The sequence below is a fragment of the Macadamia integrifolia genome, chromosome 7 (genome assembly GCF_013358625.1).
Source record: "Macadamia integrifolia cultivar HAES 741 chromosome 7, SCU_Mint_v3, whole genome shotgun sequence".
Taxonomy (NCBI): domain Eukaryota; kingdom Viridiplantae; phylum Streptophyta; class Magnoliopsida; order Proteales; family Proteaceae; genus Macadamia; species Macadamia integrifolia.
This window is the reverse complement of record NC_056563.1, coordinates 34,384,474-34,411,654: the sequence shown is the minus strand read 5'-3', so window position 1 is coordinate 34,411,654 and position 27,181 is coordinate 34,384,474. Positions and strand designations below refer to the sequence as shown.

Sequence of the window (27,181 nt, the reverse complement as noted above, 5' to 3'; positions counted from 1 at the left end):
ATGAAGATTCCAAATATAGATTTTTTAGTAGTAGGTGTATGGTTTTGTTAACACTTGAGATGTATGAGATCAGCTTTACTCCACCAAAAATAACCAAAACAAACAAAACAAAAACACGATTCACAAACAGGGTTTGGATTTTGTCAAGGGTTTTAAGAAAGGGCTTTGAGAAGGAATCAAGGAACAAGGAAGAACCATTGATCCAGGCCACCATTTTGCTCCGGCAGCGGTGAGCTTCATTCTTCTTTGACAGGAGTAGAAATATAGTGGATGACCTTAGGGCTTAGGCACTTATTTTGGCATCATAGAGGTAAGTATAATAAATACTTGTATTTTTTATGTCTTCTTTTCTTTATATTTATAATTTTGTTTCTTAATTATGTATTTATATTATATGTTAATATGTTATGATGATTGATGATTGATGAAGATGAACTTAGTTTATTCACTTTATTGATTTGTTTTCTTGATGAATATCTTACATTGGTATGAATATGAACCTTTAATATTTATTTAACATATGAGTTGGCTGATCACACCTTTTTCACTAAGTGAGGTAATGGCACCATCATAGCCCTGATTGTCTATGTTGATAACATTGTGGTGACTGGAGATGAAGAGCTGAGATAGCCAAGCTGAAGACCTACTTAGCCCAATAGTTTGAAATCAAAGATCTGGTACCCCTAAAGTACTTTTTGGGGATTGAAGTGTTTAAATCTAAGAAGGGCATAAATATATGCCAAAGAAAGTTTGTTTTAGACCTATTGATAGAAACAGGAATGTTGGGCTGCAAACTTGTAAGTTCTCCTATTGAGATGAATCATAAACTTGGGGAAGATTATGGCCCTTCCCTCCGATGCAGGGAAATATCAAAGGCTAGTTGGGAAGCTTATTTATTTGTCTTTGACTCGTCTAGATATTACTTATGCAGTGGGTGTGGTGAGTCAGTTTATGCATGCTCCTAAGAGTGGATACTTGGATGCTCTACCGCATTCTCTGGTACTTGAAGTCTTCTCTAGGGAAATGACTACTTTATGCCAAGTATAACCACATGAGGATAGAAGGTTTCACTGATGCAGATTGGGCTGGTTTAGTTTCTGACAGAAGATCTACATCAATCTATTGTACACTTGTAGGTGGGCAACCTAGTCACATCGAGGAGAAAAAAACGTGTTGGCTTTATCTAATGCAGAGGCAGAGTTTAGAGCTATGGCTCATAGAGTGTGTGAACTCCTTTGGTTGAGAAGGCTGGTCTAAGAGTTGGGATTTAATACTGAGGCACTCATGAGATTTTATTGTGACAAGAAGGCTGCCATAAGTATAGCCCACAACCTTGTGCAACATGATAGAACAAAACACATAGATGTGGACAAACATTTCATTAAAGAGAAGTTCTCTGGTTACATATATGCGCCTTTTGTGAGGACTGGAGATTAGATGACTGGATATTTTTAGAAATGGGCTTCTCATCATTAGTTTAGTACTCTGCTGTCCAAGCTGAGAATGTATGACATTTGTTCTCCAACTTGAGGGGGAGTGTTAGAGATTATGCTTGAAGGGTAGTTTGGGAACTAGTTATATCACTAGTTATGTTATATTGTAATTTTTATTTTCCCCTTTTTACCTCCCTAGGGAGGTGTATGTAATTACTTGTAATCTATTAGTTAAGTAATATATATGTGTTAGAGGCATTATTCTCTACACACACATTCTACCATTATTCATCTCCTTCTTCCTCTTCTTCTTCAACCCTATCCTTTTCTTCTTCATCTTCTCTGTTTCTCCCTTGGTTAATCACAATCCTTGCATTCTAACTGGAATACGTTGATAACACAAGTACACAACACTCCAGACACCCTCCTTTATTCAATGCCCACCTTACTTTAGTTCTTTGTGTAACATCGTCATCTATTTCAAATTCCTTACTTATAACTAAAGTACCTAAAATTTTCATTTTGTGGTATCCTCTATCATCAATTTTCGCCACCCCGCTTTCAATCCTATTGTTACTAAAGCTACACACCATATACTTTGTTTTTATTCCAATTTTGTATATATACCTGCTCTTATTTCATCTATTAAAACGAAATCATCAACAAAAAGCATGCACCAAGGGATCTGATCTTGAATGTCTCTAGTCAGTTGATCTATGATTAGTGAACCAATAAGGGCTTAGAGCTGATCCTTGATGTAACCAATTGTAATTGGGAAATCGCTAGCCTCTCCCCCCACCGTTGTTACACTAGTCACTACATTGTACATATCTGTAACTATGTACACATATTTACTTGAAACACTTTTCTTATCTAACACTGACCAGATTAACTCTTTAGGGACTTATCATATGGCGGAGTCTTATCATATGTTTTTTCTAAGTTAATAAATGCCTTCTGGAGATCCTTTTTTACATTCTTTCATTCTTTCTATTAGTGTGCTAGGCAAATAAATAGCTTCTATAGTTGATCCTCCTTGCCAAATTGGTTATATGATATATTAGTTTATTGTCTCAGACGGGTTTCAATTACTCTCTTATAATTTCATAGCATGGATGTTTGAGATTTAAAAGGAACTGCAAGCATACGGATCAGTGTAGCTAACGGGTCGAACACAAGGAGAGCGGCTATTTTATTTTTAGTTTTTTTTAGTAATACGAAAGTGCACAGATTAACGATTGTGATCTGCTTCTAACTACCGCCCTAAAACACATGCATCTAAAACGGACATCCTATCCAACATATCTAAGGAAATTGGAATTGAAATTGCAATAAAAATTGAACGACCTAACCATTCACATCTAACCTTAACCATTCGTCATCTAGGAATTTAAATACTCAAACCACGCAATTAAAATGTAAATACCTAAAAGTAAAAGTGCTGAAAAGTAAATAAAAATGCAAATAAAGGGGACAAAGCCAAAGAGAGGCACACAAGTAGGTTCCTCTACTTAGCCTGAGGGATGCACCATAAATAATATGAGCTTCCCTACTTGACCAGAGAGTTACTCTTACAAGGGCTGTTCTACTTAGCTTTGGGGGAAGGGATGCAATATAAATAACTAAAGTAAAAGGATGGTTCCATGGCTAGAGAGGGGCAAAGCCAACACATGCATCTAGCCAATGACCTTGGGGGAAAGGGAAAGCATAAAAATAAAAACTTAAAATAAAAGCCTAAATTAAGAATGAATGGGTAGTAAGAAGAGGGAATGAGAGGGGGGTGAGAAGACTTATGTAGAAGCCTACTTACCTGAACATCAATCCTTGAACTGAAAACTAGATTGATTTGAGATACTACCAGCCCGAAAAACCAGATCTGGAATGAACCAAATCTGAAATTGCTAGGCTTGGAGAAAACAAATCTAAAAGAGAAAAACTGAACTTGAAAGAGATGCTCTACAGCTTGTTCTTATCACCTAGAACTAAGCCTAGAACTAGAAATTAAAATTATTACACCTTTGAATAACTTGAATTGCATGAACAATAAAAACTTGAATAGCATAAACAAAGACTTGCATTAATTAAAAAAATTATATAAATGCTTGCATAAGAAACTAAGACAAAGAACTAAAGAAAAAAAAAAAAAAAAGCATAACTAAAAACCTGGAAGAAGAGAGGAAGAGAGGAAGAGAGGTACACCCCTTTTAGGGTTTGGTCGTATAAGGAATAGGGGAGAAAGGAGGACGTCCAAGGGTAGATCCCTTGGACGATTTTGTGTGATGAGGTGGAAAATAAGAATTAGGAGAAAAAGGAAGAGAAAATAGGAAACTTTTGTTCTCTTTTTTGTTCTTGTTTTTTTTCTTTCTTTTCTTTAAATGTGGGCAGCCTCCTCTCTTGGACGATTTTCCAAGATTTGGACAATCTTCTAATTTATTTAGAATTTTCGTCTATGCCCCTTCCTTGTCTTTAATTAGGTGGAAAATAGAGAATCTTTAACCAAATCTCTAAAAAAATAGATCTTGTGTTCCATGCCCAAGGAGAGAGAAAGTGGCACCCAATGTGAGTCCTTCCTACTTTGTTGGCATTTTGGAATATTCTTTATACCATTGGAACAACTGTATACGGGCTGGTTTTGTATCTCGGTTCAGTTTTGGTGCATTTTTCTTTTTCCGGCCTGAAAAGAATGATCGCATGTATGGGTGTCTAAATGACTGTGTACTTTTAATGCAACACGTACATCTTGCTCAAATTTTGTCTTCTTCGCAACCATGAAAAGAAACGAGACCTCTTTACGTGTAAAATTGGAGATACGGTGCCCGATAGTCCTTAAGGCCTTGAAAATACAAAACCTGCAAAAAGAGAGTAAAACTCAAGGTAGCTCCATTCTAAATATGTAAAATGCATGCTTTACTACCTAAGATTTCACACATAAATGTGCTCATCAGAATTCCCCCACACTTAGACTTTGCTAGTCCTTGAGCAAAACAAAAAGAATAAAAAGTAAACACAAAAAACCTAACTCACTTTCGTAGAAATCACGGTTGCACTTAGCATGTGCAACCAGCCTTTAAACCACTAGGTCACCCCTAGAGGACGAGTTGTGTCTCCTGGGTGTTTGCAGTGAATATACACCCAAAATTCAGAAAAAACAAATCCCTACCTTGGTTAAAGGTAAGGGCCATACCGATTAGGAGCAAAGATAATTCCTCTTACACTTGATTTAGGAACCCCCACACTTGAATTTTTATTACCCCATATCGATTTCAAGCACAAGCATATTTCTTAATTTGGAACTCACCTTGTTTCTTCAAAATCATCCTTATCTTAAGGCAAGACCACTTGTGAAGTAATAGGGAACCAAGGACTAAGGCGTTGGAGTGTTTTTGACCAAACATGTTACTAAGGCATTGATGACATTTACACATACTTTCCTGCTGTGGTTTTTTTTATTTCCTGTAATAAACTCTATCCTACTCGACTACTATTAGCCTGAATGACATGGTGGAGCAAACACCAGATGCCCAAGTTACTATGTAGCTTCGTTTTTTTGCATATGCCTACATAGACAGTGATGCTAGAGTTCATTCAAAAATTTCTTCCCTAAGAGTTTCGATCAAGACACCATGTTTCCTGAGGCGTAATGCCCTGTCTAGTTCCAAGAAAATCAACTTTTATATCACTTTTCACACTTCATTTAAAATTATGTATTTGTCAACACATGCCAAATTAAGAAGTTTCTCAACTCCAAATCAACAGTACAAGGAACCCATAGACTTACATATGGTCCAACACCGTAAAACAATGGTCTCTTATTTTTCAAAAGAGAGTCCCACCCCTCAAGACACAGGCTTGTTTCTTTTTTTTCTCAACAGGGTTTTTATGTGTTCAAGATGGGTACCTTAATCAAAACTCTTATTTTCACATATTAAGCAACCGAATGGTATGATCATTAGCCAAAAGCCAAAGTAGGACTTATATCCTTAGCAAGCTTAAAAACAAAAAGAAAAGAAACACAAAAAGGGAAAAAACAAAAAAAGGAAAAAAGCAAAAACAAAAAGAAACATTGGTTTCCCTTCCCCACACTTAAGTCATGCAATGTCCTCAATGTATGGAAAGAAGTAAAAGGAAAGACAATGCAAGGAGGTCATACCTGGGTAAAAGTTATCATTTGTGTAAAGAGGTTCATTGAGATCCATCGCCTCTTCCAGAGCAGAAGATGACAACTCAATGAATGACTTCAGCTTATGGGTCATCTCATATTTCTTCATGAGGGCCTCAAATGATCTATTGCAAAAATGCTTGCCCCTGTTAAAAATGTAAGAAATGGTCCCATTATCCATCCACTTTAGAATTTCTTTTTGAATGGCTTTCTTCATTACTGGGTTAGCTCTTCTTTGGGGTTCTGTGGATGGTTTGGAATCCTCTATAAGATGTATATGATGTTGCACAATAGAAGGGCTAATTCCTTTGTTGTCATCCATGGCCCATCCTATGGCTTCCTTATTTTCCTTTAGAAGCTCGATCAACTCCTAATGACTTGAAGTTAAATCAGAAGCAATGATGACTGGAAGAGTGTGATCCTTACCTAAGAAAGCATACTTAAAATTGGAGGGCAATTCCTTCAACTCAAGCTTAGGGGGTTTAACAATGGAAGGGTTAGGCATTAAGGTAGATAAGGGTCCAATGGGCTCTATAGGTGGTTGGAGACTCCAAAGCTCAGACATAATTCCCTCATCAAATTCACCCAATTGTTCCATTCACTCTTGAAATTCAGAATGAAAATCAATATCAAAATAAGTCTTAATGGAATTTAGAATTTCTTGGAGCGTATGAACTTCCTCCTCATGGGTATTTGGTTGCTTACCTGACCTATAGATATTAAAATCTACAGAAGTGTTGCCAAAAGAAAGTTTCATGGTACCGTTCCTGCAATTGATTATGGCATTACTGATGGCAAGGAACGGTCTACCAAGAATGATTGGGATCTGGTCCCAAATGTTGGCAATTGGTTGGGTGTCTAAAACAATAAAATCAACAGGGAATGAAAATTCCCCTACCTTAAGTAAGACATCCTCAACCATCCCTTTAGGAATCTTAACAGATCTATCTGCTAACTGAAGAGTAGTTCTAGTGGCTTTCAGTTCCCCTAATCCTGGTTACTTATACACATGGTAAGGGAAACGATTCACACTTGTGCCAAGGTCAAGTAAGGTATGCTCAATGTAGGTGTTGCCTATGACACAAGCTATAAGAGGGCTCCCTGGATTCTTATACTTGACAGCTATAGGCTGAGTAATTATGGAACTAATGTTGCCTACCAAGACGCCTTTTTGGGCACACTAGTGATTCGTTTGTGAGTACACAAATTTTTCAGGACCTTTGCATAGGCGGGGATCTGGGATATGGCATCCAAAAGAAGGATGTTCACTTCTACCTTTTTGAAGACTTTTAAAATTTTATCCATGGAAGTAGTCTTCTTTTTGTTCAAGCGATTAGGAAAGCGGACAGTGGGAACATAAAGGCTGTTAGGGATTGCTCTTTTTCAGAAGAATCATGTTTGGTTTCCTCAACCAAATCATTTTTAGTTGCTTTAGGTTCATTAGATGAACCTGGAACAAGAGGCACATTTGTGTCCTCAACAGAATGAGAGTTAACAGGAGTAATAGATGGGGAAGATTTAGGAACACTCTGTTGGTACTCTCGGCCGCTCCTAAGGGCATAAACAGCATTACGTTGGTTGGAGGTCCCTTGTTGGGTCTGACCCTGTACGACATTCAGTGGTGCATTAGTTGGTGCTTGTGATCTAGCAGACTGATGATGCCTAGGGTTAGGCTCTGGTTGACTGGGCAAAGTTCCCTTCTCCCTCATGTAAAATTGAGACAACTTGGGTGAGTTCTCTAGTAAGATTTTGATGGCTTGTCATGAAGAGGTCATATTTTTTTCCAAGTCACTCAATCTACTTGCCTCTCCAATGCTGGTAAACCCAAGGGGTTACTGATAAGATGATAGGAGAGGGGGCCTAAGGAAACTAGCCTGAGGTCCTACATTTGGCCTAGAAAAAATATTTTGGGCAAAAGGCTGTTGTGCAAAGGGAGGCCTTTCGAGTCTATGTTGACCTTGATTATGGAAATTGGAAGCCCTACTTGGTTGCTTTTGTTCCAGGAGAAATTTGGGTGATTTTTCCACCATGGATTGTAAGTATTACTATATAGATTATTCTGATATAGGGCATTAACATTGTCATTGGAAGTGCCCCCAGAGATGTTGGGGCATTCTTCTATAACATGTCCGGGGGACTGGCACCAATTGCACATCTTAACCATATTGACTGATTGTGGCTCTCTAGGAACAATAACCTCAATCCTTTTGATTAGACTATCTAAGTGGGATTCCTTGGCTACTATCCCATCCACAAAATATCCTTTCTCTCCTATGGTTCTTTCACTTTCTTGGGTTGATTTCCACTCACGGGTTTTGTCAGCTAAGTCAAGTAAGAATTCTCATGCCTTTCCTTCATCTGTAAAGGATGTGAATCTCCCAGAGCACATAGACTTTATCATTTGTTTAGTTGGCTAATCAATACCTTCATAAATTATTTGACATAAATGCCATAAGTCTAGGCCATGGTGAGGGCATTCTTGGAGTAGATCCTTGAATCTCTCCATTAGTTTGGAAAATGACTCATTAGGCTTTTGCCTAAACTGAAGGATATCACTTCTAAGCTTATTGGTCTTGTGAGTTGGGGAAATTTTTTTTGAGGAAAACAACTGTGAATTTTTCCCATGTGGTTATGGAATTTGTGGGTAACCCATACAACCACTTCATAGCTTGGTCTTTCAATGCAAAATTGATGAACCTAAGCTTAATTATAACACATATCTCTTCAAATTTCCTTAGAAATAGGTATGCATCCTCAGAGGTCAGCCCATGGAAGTGGGGGAACATAGTGATGTATTGAGATTTGAGCTCAAAATTATTGCCTTGGGCTTGTGGTAGAACTATGCAGGAAGGTTGGGCTGCTCTAGCAGGGTAGAACCTATTTTTCAAAAATTTAGGTGGAGGGTTTTGCTGTTGGTCTAGATCTCCTATAATAAAAGGTATTGATGAGAGTATACATATAGGATCCCTACTTGTTGGATTTCTTCTTTCTAAGCGATTCACAGTATTACGTACCCACCCAACACTCATGCAACATGACACTATCCACAACTAGACTAGAACAAAAGAATGGAATTTTTTTTTTTTTTTTGAATTTTTTTGGCTTTTTGCTAGCTTACCGGCAGGGATCCGGGGTTGCTCAATTCCTGAGGTGAGGTACTGCTACAGGGCGAAACCTATCTTTACCATATTATGAGGCTTGGCAACCTCTACCGTTACAATTATTATTGCAAGTTCTTCTCAGGAATTCAATAAATGATAAAAGAAAAAGAAAATAAAACACTTCAATTTACCCAAAAGAAAGCAAAAATAACATGGAACTGTCTTCCTAGCAACGTCGCCAAAAACTTGTTTGAGATTTAAAAGTAACCGCAAGCGTACGGATCAGTGTAGCTAATGGGTCGAACACAAGGAGAGTAGGCACTTTATTTTTAGCTTCTTTTAGTAATGCGAAAGTGCACAGATTAACGATTGTGATCTACTTCTAACTATTGCCCTAAAACACATGCGTGTAAAAGGAACATCCTAACCAACACATCTAAGGAAATTGGAATTGAAATTACAATAAAAATTGAACAACCTTACCATTCATATCTAACCCTAACAATTCGTCATCTAGGAATTTAAATACTCAATCCACGCAATTAAAAAGAAAATAAATTAAAGTAAAAGTGCTGAAAAGTAAATATAAAAATGCAAATAAAGGGGACAAAGCCAGAGAGAGGCACACAAGTAGGTTCCTCTACTTAGCTCAAGGGATGAGCCATAAATAATATAGGCTTCCCTAGTTGATCAGAGAGTTACTCTTACAAGGGCTGCTCTACTTAGCTTTGGGGGAAGAGATGCAATAGAAATAACGAAAGTAAAAGGATGGTTTCATGGCTAGAGAGGGGCAAAACCAATACATGCATCTAGCTAAGGACCTTGGGGGAAAGGGAAAGCATAAAAATAAAAACTGAAAATAAAGCCTAAATTAAGAATGAATGGGTAGTAAGAAGAGGGAATGAGAGGGGGGTGATAAGACTTATGTAGAAGCCTACTTATCTGAACTTCAATCCTTGAACTGAAAACTTGATTGATTTGATATACTGCAGGCCCTAAAAACCAGATCTGGAATGAACCAAATCTGAAATTGCTAGGCCTGGAGAAAACAAATCTAGAAGAGAAAAACTGAACTTGAAAGAGATGCTCCACAGCTTGTTCTTGTCACTTAGAACTAAGCTTAGAACTAGAAATTAAAATTTTTACACCTTTGAATAACTTGAATTGCATGAACAATAAAAACTTGAATAGCAGAAACAAAGACTTCATCAATAAAAAAAGATTACAAAAGTGCTTGCATAAAAAACTAAGACAAAGAACTAAAGAGAAAAGAAAAAAAACAAAGAGCATAACTAAAAACTTAGAAGAAGAGAGGAAGAGAGGTACACCCCTTTCAGGGTTTGGTCGGCTCCCTTTTATAAGGAATAGGGGAGAGAGGAGGACGTCCAAGGTTGGATCCCCTTGGATGATTTTGTGTGATGAGGTGGAAAATAAGAATTAGGACAAAAATCGAGAGAAAATAGGGGAGATAAAATAGGAAACTTTTATTCCCTTTTTTTTTCTCTTTTTTTTTCTCTTTTTTTTTCTTTTTTTTCTTCAAACATGGGCAGCCTTCTCTCTTGGACAATTTCCAAATATTTGGACAATCTTCTAATTTATTTAGAATTTTCATCTATGCCCTTTTAGTAGGTAGAAAATAGAGAATCTTCAACCAAATCTCCAAAAAATAGGAGATCTTGTGTTCCACGCCCAAGGAGAGAGAAAGTGGCGCCCGATGTGGGTCCCTCCTACTTTGTTGGCTTCTTGGAATATTCTTTATATCCCTGGAACAACTGCATACGGGCTGGTTCTACATCTCGGTTCAGTTGTGGTCCATTATTCTTTTTTCTAGCCCAAAAAAAATAATCACGCGTACGGGTGTCTAAACGAATGTGTACTTTTAATGCAACACGTCCATCTTGCTCAGAGTTTCGTCCTCTTCGCAGTCATGAAAAGAAACGGGACCTCTTTACGTGTAAAATTGGAGATACGATGCCCGATAGTCCTTAAGGCCTTGAAAATACAAAACCTGTAAAAAGAGAGTAAAACCCAAGGTAGTTCCATTCTAAATATGTAAAATGCATGCTTTACTACCTAAGATTTCACAAATAAATGTGCTCATCAATGGCTCATAAGTTTTATTCCTCTATTGTTATTACAAGTTTGAATATTGTTTTATTTTTATAAATTGGAACCATAATGCTTCTCCTTCATTCATATGGATATTTTTTTGTGCTCATAATCTTACTGAACAACTTAATTAGCCAAGTTATTCCATAAAATTCTAAGCTCTTTCACACCTCTACTAGTATACCATTTAGATCGACTGATTCATTTTTTTTACCTTCTCTAAAACTTCCTTTACTTCAGATGTCCTAATTTTCTGTATATATCTAAGATTTGTGGTTTCTTGATGGTTATTTCAACTTTTTAAAATTTAAAACACTATAGTACTTGTTTTCTTTTCATGTAAGAAGTTGTAGAAGTAGTTTTTCCATCTCTCTTTAATCTCCTCATCACTTATTAATACATTACCATCTTCGCTAGCTAACCCTCGCTCACTTTCCACAGCACTGGGGTCTTAGTGCAATGCTTCGGTTCCAGGGAATGCCCTAGCATTAGGTTAGAAATTTATACTTCTAGAATTGGCTAAAGTTTTTGCGGTGTCGGTTCTCAACTTGTTGCACCAGCCCTTCTCGTTTATCTGGCTTGGGACCGGCAGCATAATATGCTGGCGGAGTTACTTGTCTTCTCATTAAGTAATTGATGAAATTTAGTTAGCTTGTCCAGTCAGTGTTCTGCACTCTACTTCTATGCCATTTGTAAGATTGTACTATTCTGCTCCATTGGCTACTGTTTCCATGTTTTATCAGAAATTTTAAAGTGAATCTTTTTTTGTCTTATTGTTTAACGGTTTTGTAGAGGTGTTGAAGGAGCTTTTGAATGCTTTCCCCCCGTTGGCCATGACCACTGATTCATCCAACACTACAGCTTTACACACAGCTGCTACTCAAGGCCATATTGATGTTGTCAATCTCCTTTTGGAGACTGACTCAAATCTTGCTAAGATAGCCCGAAACAATGGTAAAACAGCTCTCCACTCTGCTGCGAGGATGGGACATTTGGAAGTTGTGAAATCCCTAATAAGCAAGGATCCAAGTACTTGTTTTAGGACTGATAAGAAGGCCCAAACTGCATTGCACATGGCAGTGAAGGGAACCAAGATAGACATTGTGCTTGAATTGCTTAAACCTGATCCTTCAGTCATTATGTTGGAAGATAACAAAGGGAACACGGCATTGCATATTGCAACAAGGAAGGGCCGCATACAGGTGGGACAAACTTATTTTACTGGAAAGGAATTTTTGGTCCTTTTTATATTTTACTTTTATTGTGGCTCTGATTTGAAAGTTTCTCTAGCTGGACCCTATACTCTATGCATGATCCCCTGGTTCATAAATCCATATGGATATTTAACTGGTCAACCATTTGTTGGAGAGCCATAGGATGCTGATTGTTATACAGAAAATCAGATTTGGTTTGCCAACTCATCCCAAAACTAAACAAAATATTGTAATTATTTCAGGATGCAGTAGGGTACTTTTCAGGTTTGGTTTAGTGTCTTATCTGTTCTCTTGTTTTTGCAGAAGTAGGGTACGATTAGGAATTTGGATAATTAATTTTTGTACTTTTTCTTTTTTGAGATTGAAGGAAATTTTGTAATGGCATGTTAATTAAGGATGGGAAAATGCTGGTTTGAGGTCTTTTCTGATTTCCTTTGTGAGCCTGTGGTTAAAGAAATCATGCTTAGGAACTTATCATATTAGGAATCTATTACCATGTATAGGATGATTGTTGAATTTGTTATTTCTCATTTCCCAACCCTTTGAAATTGATCTGTTGTAATCTGTGGAGGGAATATTTTTCTGCCATTCTATCAATGGTGCAGTGTTGCAGCCAATAAACCTGAAGGAATCTTGGCATTTAGTATTTTATGATGTTATTAACTAAACCCTGTTGTAATAATAGGTTCTTATGGTCATTATCCAAACATTGCATGTATCCAAGAAACTAGATGGAAAAGGGATGAAAGCTAAGATGTTGGACAACTTTAAACCTTGGTATTCGGGAGACCAAAGTGGTAGAGGTGGAGTTGGTATAGTGCTGGATAAAGACTTGAAGAACGATGTGGTGGATGTTAAAAGAGTGGGAGATAAGATCCTATCCCTAAAGCGGGTGTTAGATAAAGAGGTGGTCAACATTATTAGCGTCTATGCTCCCCAAGTGGGTTTGGATGAGAGCTACAAGCTACAATTTTGGGAACACGGATGAATTGATGCATGGCTTTAGACTAGATGAAAACATTATTATGGGAGGAGATCTGAATAGACACATTGGTAAGGATAGGAGAGGTTATCTTGAAGTACACGGAGGCTATGGAGTTGGGCAGAAAAATGAGGAGGGAACCTCAGTTTTGGACTTCGCAACTACCTATGATCTATCCATTGTTAACACCCTTTTTGGAAAAAGAGAACACTTAATTACATACAAAAGTGGACAGCATTCCAGTCAAATAAACTTCTTCCTCACTAGAAGGTCAACCGATAGATGTGCAAAGATTGTAAGGTCATCCTTGGGGAGAATTTAACCTCTCAACATAGATTGTTGATCTTGGACATGTGCTTTTGTTTATCGAAGAAGAAACCAAGGAACCACGTGTGCTCTAAGATTAGGTGGTGTAAATTGAAGGGTGAGTCAGTAAGGTCTTTTACAAATAATGTAGTGAAGCATGGGAAGTGGGATTGTGAAGGGGATGCCAACACATTGTGGCATGAAATGACATGTTAAAAAAGTTGCTAAGGAGGTTCTAGGGGTGTCTAGGGGTACTAAGTTGGCCCCTAGAGAGACTTGGTGGTGGGATGTGGAGGTCCAGGCAGCCATCAAGACTAAGCATAGTTGTCACGGCGACAAGGCGAACCAAGGCGGTGGAGGGTTGTCTAAGCGCTTAGGCGAGAAGGCGCACGCCTTGAGGCGAACAAGGCGACCAATTGTTATTTTTTATTTTTTCTATTTTCTAACATTATTTAGTAAGCTATATATACCTTGTATCATAAAAAATCAACATTAAGCAACATCAAGTCATTAAAAATCAACATTTAGCCATATTAAATTATAAAAAATTAACATTAAGTCATATTAAGTTATAAAAAATCAAAATTTAGAGAAATGCTCTGGTTCTATAACAAGTTTGACTGGTCAAATGATATTATTTTTACATGAGACTTTTTGTATCAGTTATAATATAAAACCAGCTTTCCAACAAGTCTAAGATTACTTAAATCTAAGTTGTAATGACAAAGTTATGCTCTGGTCAACTTATTTTTAAGTGCGCGAATGCTGTTAAAATCACCTGAATGAAAATAATTTTATGGATATCAAAACAAAAAATTATTTCACCGGACTTTGGGTTTTTAGCAATGTTTTAACATGATAGAATTTATAAAATTTTCATAATTGAGAAAAACTCCAGCATTTAAAAGTAAAAAATCGCCCCTATAATCAAAATCCAGTTTTTCTTCTTGGACTGGGGGGTTGACTTTTTATCCTTTTGGAATTTGATTTTTAAACTATTTTTATTGGATTCAAATAGGGGGTATTTGCTTATTTATGAATAATATCTTAAGTAAATGAAATAATAAATATACAAAGCATTTACTTAAATGATATTTGGCATAAATAAGTGCCAAAGCACAAGGCGGCATGCAGTGCAACAAGGCGGCTGTCACCTAGGCCCCAGACAAGCCGCCTGGACGCCAAGGCGACGCCTTGACAACTATGAGACTAAGAAAGATAATTTTAAGATTTGGCAAAGGACTGGAGAAGTTGAAGATAAAGAGAGATATAAGGCCGCTAGAAACGAAGCAAGAAAGATTGTGGGGAAAGCTAGAGCGAGAAAATACAAGGATTTCTATAATAACTTACATAGCAAGGAAGGGGAACATGCTATCTATAAGATAGCTAAAATTCGGGGAAGGAAGAGCAAGGATCTCGATTGTGTTCGATGTATTAAGAATGAGGAAGGTAGAGTGCTTGTGAAAGATGAAGACATAAAGAGGAGATGGGATGAGTATTTTTGTAACCTACTTAATGGAGACGACCCTAATAGGATTGGTTCGAATATCCCACTCGACAATAGGAATCATAGGTATGTACGTAAGATAGGAGTACATGAGGTTAAAGAAGCCCTAGGAAAAATGAAAATAGGGAAGACACCAGGCCCGGATGAGGTCCCAATCAAAGTGTGGAAGAGTTTTGGCACATGTGGGGTTGTTTGGTTAACCAGGTTGTTTAACAAGATCATGAACACGAAAAAGATGTTTAATGAGTGGAAGAAAAGTGTTATTGTCCCAATCTACAAGAATAAAAGCGATATACAGAGTTGCAACAACTATAGAGGCATTAAACTCACGAGCCATACTATGAAACTATGGGAGAAGGTAATAGAAGTTCGCATAAGAAGGGTAACCGATATCTCTGGGAACCAATTCGGTTTCATGCCTGGGAGATCCACTACAGAAGCGATCTACCTACTTAGGAGGCTTATGGAAAAATACAGAATCTCAAGAGGGATCTCCATATGGTATTCATTGACCTAGAAAAGGCCTACGATAGGGTCCCTAGAGATTTAATATGGCAGGTTTTAGAGAAGAAAGGGGTGTCAAGTAAATACGTAGATATAATTAAAGACATGTATGGTGATGTGGTGACTAGTGTGAGATCTGTGGGAGGCCAAGGTATTGAATTCCCTATTACTTGCGGGTTACATCAGGGATCTGCATTGAGCCCCTACTTGTTTATACTTATCATGGATGATTTAACCAGGAATATTCAAGGAGAGATCCTGTGGTGTATGCTTTTTGCAGATGATATTGTTCTAGTCTGTAAAACAGGGGCAGAGATTAATGATAAGTTAGAATTATGGAGATCTACTTTGAAATCGCGAGGTCTTAAGATAAGTAGAATGAAGATGGAATATATGAGATGCAACTTTAGTCATTTGGGGAGTGATAGCGAGAGTGAAAATTGAAGGGAGAGAGATCCCACAAAGCGATTGTTTTAGATACTTAGGCTCTACCTTAAACAAAGAAGATGAGATTGATGATGATGTTACATAGAATTAAAGTATGATGGATGAAATGGAGAGGGGCGTCTGAAGTGTTATGTGATCGACGTATCCCTCTAAAGCTTAAGGAAAAATTCTACAGGACAGTCATAAGACCGGCTATGATATATGGTTATGACTGGCTATGATATATGGTGCAGAATGTTGGTCAATCAAGAAGCGTAACATAGATAAGCTGAGTGTGGCTAAGATGAGGATGTTGAGATGGATGTATGGCAAAACCCTGAGAGATAGAGTAAGAAATGACAAAGTTAGAACCGATTTGGGAATTGCTCCAATTCATGATAAGCTCAGAGAATGTCGATTATGATGGTCTGGACATGTTCAAAGGAGGCCTTTGGATGCACCAGTACGGAGGAGTGACCAGATGCAGATGGATGGAGCGAAAAGGACTAGGGTCAAGTAAAAAATGACCATTGAGGAGGTAGTAAGAAGAGACATGCAAAAGTTAAGTCTTCACCCGAGTAAGGTATCTAACAAAGTTGCCTGGAGGGCTAAGATCCGGGTTGCCGACTGTTCGTGAGTGGGATGTCCGAAACTATTTTTTTATTTTTTTTAATTATGTGGATCAATTTAGCCAACCCCATTTAGTTGGGAGAAGGCTAAGATGTGTTGTTGTTGTTGTTGTTGTATGGTCGTTATCCAAACGGACCCTTAAGCCCTTTAGGGTTTTATTTCACTAAAATAAAGAGGTCTTGTGTCAAGTTGGACGCAAGTCATAATTTCCCAAATCAACATGGCATCAGAGCAGGTTTTTTAAAAACTCTAAGCTCCTCATTGCCCTAGCCACCTTCACCTTCACTGCTGCTGCCGCTGTCGCTGCCTCTCCTTCTCTCCTTCTCTCACCTAGCCGCTGTCACCTTCTCCTCTCTCTCTCTCTCTCTCGTGATTGCCTAAACCCTAATCTCTGCCTCCCCAATGCTAACCTCATAATTGTTATCAATGTGTTCAGCAACACATTACTTGTTGAAATTGATGGTTTGATCACTGGTTCGTTGGTTCCACAATTGATGGTTCAATTGGGTTTAGTCTTGAGTCAAATCTGATTTTGGTTTAGTTATTGTGCTGGTTCATCAAAATATGGTTCAAGATGAATGAAGGTTGAATGGGAAATGGTTTGGTTCTAGGGAATTCTGGTTTAATGTCAATTTTGGTTCTTGGGGGATCATAAAGATACTGTTATGTGCTTGCTTAACATGGAAGCTCATGTTCTACTTTTAGGTAGGCCGCCACATTGGTTGCTGCCTAGGTCATTACAGATGTAGTAGAAGTGAAACTTTTTATCCGAAAGCAGGACTAGGATTTCTTGTTGCCTTCTTGACCACTTTTGTATTGTTAAGGTAACGGGAAAAGTGGGTTTATCGTGAGGTTACTATTTCATGCATACAAAAAGAGTGCACATTGTAGTTTCTGGTGGAATTCTCTCCCACACAGAGAATGATGCAGACAACAACAGCAGCATCCAAAACCTTATCCCAACTTAATGGGGTCGGCTACATGGAGATTCCAAGCAAGGATGAACACGAGGATCCATGCAAAAAGATTGACGGGCTATGGATAATTATAATAAGTGTTAGCTATCAATTTGACCTGACGCACCACTATAAATCAGCCACAGGCTTATAAAGAGAATGATGCAGATAGTGGTTTAGAAAGTTAGATTGGGTGGTGAACTCATCGAACAAGTGGTAAAAAGGAGGGCAAACTCCTAAACATGAATTCCTATTAACATAGTTTAATACTTTGACATTGTTACTATTAAACCATTTGGATTTTGGAAATTTCACCATAATATTTAAATTCTGGAAATATTGAGAAAATGCATAACATTTCAGTGATCATCGTAAGGGATGTTACAAAATGTGATGGTTACACACTTAGAACCCAAGAAGTACACCCCCCCAACACACCCCCCCCACCCAAAAAAAAAAAAAAAAAAAAAGAAAAAAAAAAGTGAATGATAAATAGGAAATGAATATGATGTCCATGCTGTCTTGAGCATGGTTCTAAATCTCAGGTTTTGGCCAGACTAAAATTTCGGTCGAAACTTGGGAAATCCCGAGGAAACCAGGAACTGGGATCACTTTTGGCCATAGCTTTGATACCAATTGATGAGGTATGGTAGGCTGAAACAAATCAACACTAGCAAACCTTCAGAAAACAGGATTGTAGTAAATCAAAACACAGCAGAAACTTTGATTGAATAGAACTGTCAATCGGAAAATCTGAAGATGGTGAAATTAGGATATCCTAAAGGGCCTAAGAAGGTGTTTAAGTGGTAAAAATATCAAAGGGATCTAATGGCTGGATGATGAAATTAAAATGACAAGGACTGAAATTAATAAGGATAAAAACAGATGTAACTCACTATCCAACCATCAAATGAACACCAGATTTGTATCGAATGGAGATGGAATATAGGAGAGTAACATAGCTCAATATCAGCCCTAACTGATGGTTAGATTCTTAGAATTTATCGGCTGAAACTTGAACTAGGAGGCTCTCCAATAGTATATAGCAGACTTAGAACATTGCTGGAGAATTAGCTGACAGAATATGACAAGCCTTAAGCAGTGACAAATGTTAAGTAGTAAGGTCATAGAAGGTTAGAAGTCGCCTAGGGACGCCCACGATTGGGATTGGAGTTGGAGTTGGAGTTGGAGTGCTGGAATGCTTGCTGGAACAGGGACAAACAGAGAAGAGAACTCGAAAGAGAATGGAGATAAGGAGAAGATAATGACCAATATGTATCACCACCTTTGGCCTGCTGTTGGACATCACCACCCTCCCTGCATGGCTTCACCACCAAGGATGTGTCTGAATGACCATAGTTTGCAACTCATAAAGAGCAAGTAATTTTCTCAATCAAAACCGTGGGCTATGTTGGCCCATCCACTTTATTTATAATAAACCTCAACACAAGTACAAAATAGCTACTCCCAATAGCGTGGGGAGAAACTTGGCTGCCAAGATAATTGTAAAAAGTAACAAACAAAAGAAATAGAAACTTCAAAGAAATAGTAATTAAGTAATGCTATTGCATCAATAGCATTACAAGAAATAGCAACCAATGAAAATAGAAACTAAAGATATAAATTCTCAAAGATATTAACTGCCTTTGGCAGCTTCTATTCTCCAATGCCAACTGTCCGTATGGGCCCACAACTAAAGCATGTGATAATCACATATGGTCCCATATAGCTGGCCTAAAGGATGGTTTGACTAAGAACCGGAACCAGAACTGTGGCCACTGTTTTGGGCCTGGTTCTGACCTAAGACCTTCACCTCTGCATCAGATAGCCTTACTTTTGGTCAGTTCCATGCATGAATGTTGAAAATTTTCATTTTTCTTAAAATGCTAAATCTCCCGAACTATCCATTATTTTGGACATAGTGAAAACAAGTCTATAAGCATTACCCTGTGAAAGTTCGAAGACTCCCAGTGGTTATCAGTAATGAAAATTTTGATCCTTGAGATCATTCAATGGAAAGATTTCTCTATTGTTATACATCTTAAGTCATGGTATGGACCAATGAACTTAAGCGAGAAATGGTGTGGCCATTGAAGGGGAGCAAATTCTTAAAGCAGAACCTGAGGGACTTGAATTCTGGAATTGAATTATTGACTAAGTAGTTTTCTGTATTAATGATTGTCTCCACTGAAGTGGAGGACTTCTCAATGGAGTTGTTAGTTAAAATACTGTCTGACCTTTCTTAGATTTTGCAACTTGATTCAGATTAATAACCAAAATAGGCTTGTTTTATTAGGAATAAGCCTAAGGTTGGGTTGTATATGTGTTGGGCCTTCAGTCCATGTGGTTTGGAGTGTATTGGGCCACTTTTATAGGTCTAAAAGAGGATCTCTAAGATTGAGTGCGGGATTACTAGTTAGTTTATTTTTTTCATTAGTTTCCTTTTTAGTTGGGCTTTGATGGGGTTAATTAGTTTCTAATTTCAGTCATTAGTTACTTTCTAAATTCAGTCAAAAGTTAGTTTCTAATTTCAGTAATTGTATTTTCCTAATTTCTATTTTCAGAATTAGAAACTAAAGGAGTTATTTTTATTTAGTTTCCTATTTCAGTTTTGGAAACTAAACTTAGCTTATATTTTGTAAACCCCCCACCATTATTATAAATAAAGGAGAGCTCTCATTCGTAGAGCCACGATTTGATGAATAAAAAATTGTTGTTGTTGCAATGTCTCTGCTGAGAATACTTTGTGTCTGATCAAAGTGGCTGGGTTTGGTGTTTGATCCAAGCGACTCCTTGGGGCGTGAAGTCCAGGAGGTCTTCTTCAAGCTTTATTATTCTCTTCAATTTCTTCTCTATTTTCAAGTCTATATCCAAGGAGTACTACTGCTACAAGTATTTGATTTTTAACCATAGTTTTGTCCAGGCGATAACTATCCTCGGTAGGAATTTTTGACCTGCTGTTCTGGTCTAATCCTTGATCGTCTCGGGCTGATATTTTAACGGGAGGTTACCCTCGATTAGAGAGTAACTCGATCCAGATTTGGAGCCCATCTGATCTCAGGTTGCTGAGTTACTAAAAATCTCTGGGATTTTGTCTTCTAGTGACCTATAGTTTCTGATATTGAAATTGATATTTCTGTTGGTATTGAAATTGATTTCTGGACTACTGTTCATGTTTTTTCTGTTGGCTTGAACTTGTTGGGAGTCTTATTCAGTTCCTGGTTTAGTCCTAAAGGCTACTGCTGAATTGTTTCTTCTCCGTGATGTTGTTCCTTGAGATCGATAGTTTTTCTGGAATGTTATTTGTATTTTGATTTCTGATATATATTTTGGGATTGGTTTGATTGTTCTTTGGTTTAAAAGTTTCTGTTGTTTGGGTCTAGTTTGAGCTTTCAAATCTAGTCCTACATTAAGTGGTATAAAAGCATGGCTGAGAACAACACCCCCACCCTAGCTTCTATTATAGAGATGCTATAGAATATGAAAAACATGAACAGCAGTCCAGAAATCAATTTCAATACCAATAGAAATATCGATTTCAATATCAAAAACTACAAGTCACTAGAAGACAACATCCTAGAGATTTTTTGTAACTCAGCAACTTGAGATAAGATGGGCTCCAAATCTGGATTGAGTTACTCTCTAATAGAGGGTAACCTCCTCTTAAAATATCAGCCCGAGAGGATCAAGGATTAGACCAGAACAACAGGTCGAAAATTCCTACCCAGAATAGTTATCGCCTGGACAGAACTATGGTTAAAAATCAAATACCTATAGCAGTAGTACTCCTTGGATATAGACTTGAAAATAGAGAAGAACTTGAAGAGAATAATAAAGCTTGAAGAAGACCTCCTGGACTTCACGCGTAATTAGTTTCTAATTTCAGTCATTAGTTAGTTTCTAAATTCAGTCAAAAGTTAGTTTCTAATTTCAGTAATTGTATTTTCCTAGTTTCTATTTTCAGAATTAGAAACTAGAGGAGTTGTTTTTATTTAGTTTCCTATTTCAGTTTTGGAAACTAAACTTAGCTTCTATTTTGTAAACCCCCCATCATTATTATAAATAAAGGAGAGCTCTCATTAGTAGAGCCACGATTTGATGAATAAAAAATTGTTGCTGTTGCAATGTCTCTGCTGAGAATACTTTGTGTCTGATCAAAGTGGTTAGGTTTGGTGTTTGATCCAAACGACTCCTTGCGGCATGAAGTCCAGGAGGTCTTCTTCAAGCTTTATTATTCTCTTCAAGTTCTTTTATATTTTCAAGTCTATATCCAAGAAGTACTACTGCTACAGATATTTGATTTTTAACCATAATTCTGTCCAGCCGATAACTATTGTGGGTAAGAATTTTCGACCTGCTGTTCTGGTCTAATCCTTGATCCTCTCAGGCTGATATTTTAACAGGAGGTTACCCTCTATTAGAGAGTAACTCGATCCAGATTTGGAGCCCATCTGATCTCAGGTTGCTGAGTTACTAAAAATCTCTGGGATTTTGTCTTCTAGTGACCTGTAGTTTCTGATATTGAAATCAATATTTCTGTTGGTATTGAAATTGATTTCTGGTCTGCTGTTCATGTTTTTCTGTTGACTTGAACCTATTGGGAGTCTTATTCAGTTCCTGGTTTAGTCCTAAAGGCTACTGCTGAATTGTTTCTTCCCTGTGATGATATTTCTTGAGATCGATAGATTTTCTGGACTGTTATTTGTATTCTGATTTCTGATATATATTTTGGGATTAGTTTGGTTGTTCTTTGGTTTAAAAGTTCTTGTTGTTTGGGTCTAGGTTGAGCTTTCAAATCTAGTACTACATTGCAACTCCTCTGTGATTACATTCTAGACTAAAATCTGCTTATGTTGCAGATAATATGCTGTTTATTATCAGTTGAGGGTATCAATGTCAGTGGAATCAACAAGGATGGACAAACCCCACTAGATATTGCAGAGAAATGTGACAGTGTGGAGACTCTGGAGATTGCCTCAGTTCTAAAGGAAGCAGGGGCTACAAGATCTAAGGACATGGTAAATCCTTCAAATCCAGCAAAACAACTGAAGCAGACTGTTAGTGACATAAAGCATGATGTGCAGTCCCAACTCCAACAGACCCGTCAAACTAAGGCTCAGGTTCAGAAGATACAAAAAAATCTGAAGAGGCTTCACTCAAGTGGCCTTAATAATGCAATAAACTCTGCCACTGTTGTTGCCATTCTAATTGCAACGGTTGCTTTTGCTGCCATCTTCATTGTTCCTGGACAGTATGTTCAGGCAAATGCAAGTGGCATCTCTCTTGGGCAAGCAAATATTGCAAATAAGGCAGCATTCCTTATATTCTTTGTTTGCGATGCCATGGCCCTGTTCATCTCCTTGGCTGTTGTTGTGGTGCAGACTTCTATAGTTGTAATTGAGCAGAAAGCAAAGCAGCAGCTCATGTTTGTCATTAACAAGATCATGTGGCTGGCTTGCCTCTTCATATCAGCAGCCTTCATTTCTCTCACGTATGTCGTGGTGGGTCGGCATGCACAGTGGCTCGCTGTGTACACCACAGTGGTTGGTGGCACGATAATGCTGACTACTGTTGGTTCCATGTGCTACTGTGTTGTCATGCACAGGATTGAGGAGTCAAATATGAGGAATATAAGGAGAGCGTCAGGCAGCAGATCACATTCATTCTCTGTGTCTATGGTTTCTGAGTCTGAGCTGCTGAACGAGTATAAAAGGATGTATGCAGTTTAGTAGTGGGGTAGTTTGGAGGTGTGTGTAAAGCCCCTGTGAAGATCATTTTAGCTCCTTCAAAACTGTTGCTGCTTCCGCTCTAGCAAAATTATGGTTCAGCCAGTTAACTTGAGAGCGAATATGAAGAGAACAACATTTCACATGTACTACTATGGTCCTGCAGCTCCAGGAAATGACAATTGAGTATACTCTTCTTGGTTATGTGTTTTGAAAATTACAAGAATTGGAATAACAGTTGCCCCATTTATTGTCCTTTTCATTTTTCTACTTGTATAAAAGAAGCCAGCTTCGAGTCAGAAGCACTTGATCAACTGCATTGTGTTTCAGTAACATCACTTAAATCAGATTTGTTGGTGTATATATATGCTTGAGAAAGTTAGAAGATAGTACAACTCCAACCGAAGACACTTATCACTCGCAGAGTCTCTTACAATGAAGGGAACAACAACTCGAGCCTCAAAAAGCAGATTTGCAAGATGAAGTGCGAGTGAATTGATTCTCAAGATCTTTGAAACCCATGACTAATAAGATATGCAAATTAAGTGCTTATAAGTCTTGTGACGTTCCACACAATTTCATTTGGACGGAGTTCTCCTTCACCCATGGTGGACAAAGGATCAATTTCGCCACTTTTTTTCAGGCGTCAGATTGATATCATTGTATGTTGGCCGTTGATGGTAAGCACATGTTTTTAAGTGTGATACAGTAATATATAGTGTCAGTACTGCTGAATACAGTCCAAATATTATTCTTAAAGTTTAATAATACAGTGGATTCGTACAAATGTATATTAGTTGCTCTCTCTTTCGATTGAGCGTCGATACCCCAAAGGTCTCACCTTGATCGGCGTGCTACATGGTGGAGCCACTACTTTTCGAGGCGTTGAGAAGCTTCTTACCTCGACCTGGTCATTCTCGAGGGGCAACAATTGTTGACTCAATACTAACCCCCCTACATACTACTTAAAAGGTAGCCGACCTTTGCGAAGATTAGAGTAGAAGAACTTCGTGACAGTGAAAGGTACCGTCGGAGCAAAGCAGTCCTTTAATCTCGAGACCGACTTTATTTATTTTTAATGATTAATCGGGGATCCTCTTCAACTATTTCTTACTTGACTTCTTGTTGCAGCTGTTATTAGAAATAGGACCTGTAACATCCACTTTAGAGAGTGGAGTGACTGACTCTCGAGTGAGAGGCAGGAACTGAACAGTCTTCAGAGTAGCCTATGTGTGTAGTAGCCCAGACTCCTTGTTACCAAAGTCCCTTATCCGGTTTAATAAGGACGTTTCTATACTACGATTTCAAGAAGGAAGTGCAACGGATGCTCCTAAAGGGATGAAGCACCCTATCTAGAACTGTTGTTTACGCCGGTTGGTGGATCTGGAGAAGAAGAAGATGGATACGAAGTTGATGAAGGCGAACATAGAGAGGTGGTGGCCGAGTACACACTCCTTTCACCTTCCCGTAGGTGAGATCACCATCACTCCCTTCTATTTTTACACCCTGATCGGAGTCTCGTTTGGAGAGAGACTCGTTACCATACCCAGCCCTCTAGATACAGATGGGTTCTACGATCTTACCGGTGTTCGGACCCTCAACGTAAGATGATCCCTTTAGCAGACATTTATGATGCCTGGCGGATTGCCTCCCGGGGACCTTTGGATCCTGCCCAGATGACTCGCCTATTCTGCGCCTTCCTTCTTTTTGCTATGGGGTAGTGCCTCTTCAGCAACTTTTGGGGCGTGATTGGCATCTACATGGCGTTTCTGTTCGCCAACATGGAGATCGAGGATTATGATTGGTTGGTGCTGCATATTTGCTGCGGACACTGGACCATCTGGCATATGGGGATCGTAGCCTCAGTGGTGCTTCTTACATTATCTAGGTATGCTCATGTTCCTATGCTTTTCTCTTTCCTAACTGATTTTGACTTTAGGTCTAATCTTTTGATGTTTGAAACAGCCTTGGATCTATGAGCATCTGAGGTTCATGTGCCCAGATCTCAGCCGCCCTGAGGAGCTTTCCTTCCCAGTGACTATTGAGATGGGGGGATAATCATATAGCGAGGGAGCGATCTGTCATTCCTGCGGGGTCCACTGCCAGCTCTCTTTTGATCAGTGTCACTGTGGTAAGCCTTGTTCACTCTTTCAGTTCCATTACCTTCTTTGCATAGCATTTATTCTTCTGTTTTTGTAGGTTGACTGGAGGCCCGTTTTGAGGACCAACTTTCCCGATGCTGTACGGCAATATTGAGCCATAGCCTTGACTCAGCTGAGGGTGTTGTTTTGAGGTCCTGAGGGCCGAGCTTGGTACTTGGGAGAGTGATTCACTGCCCAATGGCCAGGTGCTGAGTGGCGCATCGTCCCTTGCCTGCCTCCTCCTACCATGCACCAACCCGAGGATATTCCAGAGGCTGAAGTTGAGCTGTTGGCAGAAGTAACCTGGGATGATAGCTTCCTGGACATGTAGGGAGATTATGACGCCTTCATGGAGGCTAAGATGGTCTGCATTCCCCTAACTCCCCAGGGTCCTGCGGTATGTATTTCTTTTTCATCATCTTTCTTAGCGCTCTTTGGGTTCATCTTCTGATGTTAGCTTATTGCAGTACCCGACATGCCACATGGCTCTTTGCCTTTTTAACTACAGCTGGATGTGACTAGGGCTTCTGGGGCCGAGTCATCTTTTGCACTGGGTAGGTCTTCGCACCACATGACCACCATATCATTTCTAGGTTCCTGATGAGCACAGTAATGTGTGAAATCTTAGGGATATAAGTGTACATTTTGCCCCACTTTGGATAGTACTACTTTTATTTTTCTTGTTTTTTTTTTCAGTTTCCAAGTCTATAAGAGAAAGTACTTAAATTGAATCAAGAACCAGTCCAAAGGTGGGACCCATTCATTGGTACCACATCCTCTCTCCTACAAAATGTTGAAGATTATTCTCTCTCCTTGCCACCTCACAAGATCTTGAAGATGCTATGCAGAGATTCCTTTCTGATTTAATCAAGATTGCAAGATATTGGTTAATATTGCAAGGAAGGAATAGAATTTGTTAATTTTGGAAACAGATTCTCTCTTTCCTCACATAATATCTCAGAGAATGAGGATTTTTACCAAGATTTAATTTAATTTAATTTTCTTTCTTTTCTTAAAAAAGACTTGTAAAAGGAAGGAGGCAAGACAAAAGCCCTATAAAAGCCCCTTCCTCCCCCCTCCTATTTATTATTATTCCCCTTAGTTTATGCTTAGTTTTCTTCTCTCTCCCTCTCGCATTTTCTTTAGCTTTTGTTTTTCTTTATTTTTTCTTTAATCACCTTTGTAATAGTTTTTTATGTCAATTAATGCAAGCACTCTTTTATTCTTATTCAACCTTTTATGTTTATGATTTATGCAATTGAGTTGTAATTTTTAAAGTTATAGTTCTAGGCTTAGATCTAGGTGACAAGATCACGAGCTGTGGAGCATTTTTTTTTTCAAGTTCAATTTTTTTTTCAAGATTTGTTTTCTCTAGTACTAGAAATTTCAGATCTGGTTTATTCCAGATCTGGTTTTTAGTACTGGTAATATCTCAAATCACCCAAGCTTTCAAGTTCAAGCATTGATTGAAGTAAGTAGGCTCCTTCAGTAATCTTCTCTCCCCCCTCTCATTCCCTCTTTTGACTACCCTTTCTTTTTTAATTTAGGATTTTAATTTTAGTCATTACATTATTGTTATCCCTTTCCCCCAAGGTTCATGGCTAGTGTATGTGTTGGCTTTGCCCCTCCTAGCCATAGAACCATCAATTTATTGTTTTTATTTTAATTGTCTCTCTTTTCCTAAAGCTAAGTAGAGTAACCCTTGTAAGTTGTAAGAGTAACTCTCTGGTCAAGTAGGGAAGCTCATATTATGATGCATCCTCGGGCTAAGTAGAGAAACCTACTTGTGAGTCTTTCTCTAGCTTTATCCCCTTTCTTTTACATTATTTTTATTTCAGCATTTTTTTCCTTTATTGTTTTTTTTTTTAATTGCGTGGGTTGTTTATTTTCAATTATTTATTTATTTAATTTTAATTGCATGACTTGCGTCTTTAAATTCTTAGATGACGAATGGTTAGGACGTTATTTTATATACATATGTTTAGGA

The 27,181-nt window shown here is 38.2% G+C and overlaps 1 protein-coding gene, 1 long non-coding RNA gene and 1 other non-coding gene across 3 annotated transcripts; all 3 read left to right on the top strand.

The window, feature by feature from the left end:
- Positions 1-251: 251 nt before the first annotated feature.
- On the top strand, positions 252-23,414 carry LOC122084313 (ankyrin repeat-containing protein At5g02620-like). Its single transcript, XM_042652459.1, has 3 exons — positions 252-310; positions 11,595-12,004; positions 22,187-23,414. The coding sequence occupies exons 1-3, from the start codon at positions 271-273 to the stop codon at positions 23,054-23,056; spliced, it is 1,320 nt and encodes a 439-aa protein (XP_042508393.1). The 5' UTR covers positions 252-270; the 3' UTR covers positions 23,057-23,414.
- LOC122085303 lies at positions 8,052-8,158 on the top strand. Its single transcript, XR_006142080.1, has one exon. It is a non-coding gene; the product is annotated as a small nucleolar RNA R71 (small nucleolar RNA).
- Positions 23,415-24,795: 1,381 nt separating the features above from the next.
- On the top strand, positions 24,796-25,378 carry LOC122084000. The gene is made up of 3 exons (XR_006141792.1): positions 24,796-24,941; positions 25,019-25,184; positions 25,253-25,378. It is a non-coding gene; the product is annotated as an uncharacterized LOC122084000 (long non-coding RNA).
- Positions 25,379-27,181: the final 1,803 nt, after the last annotated feature.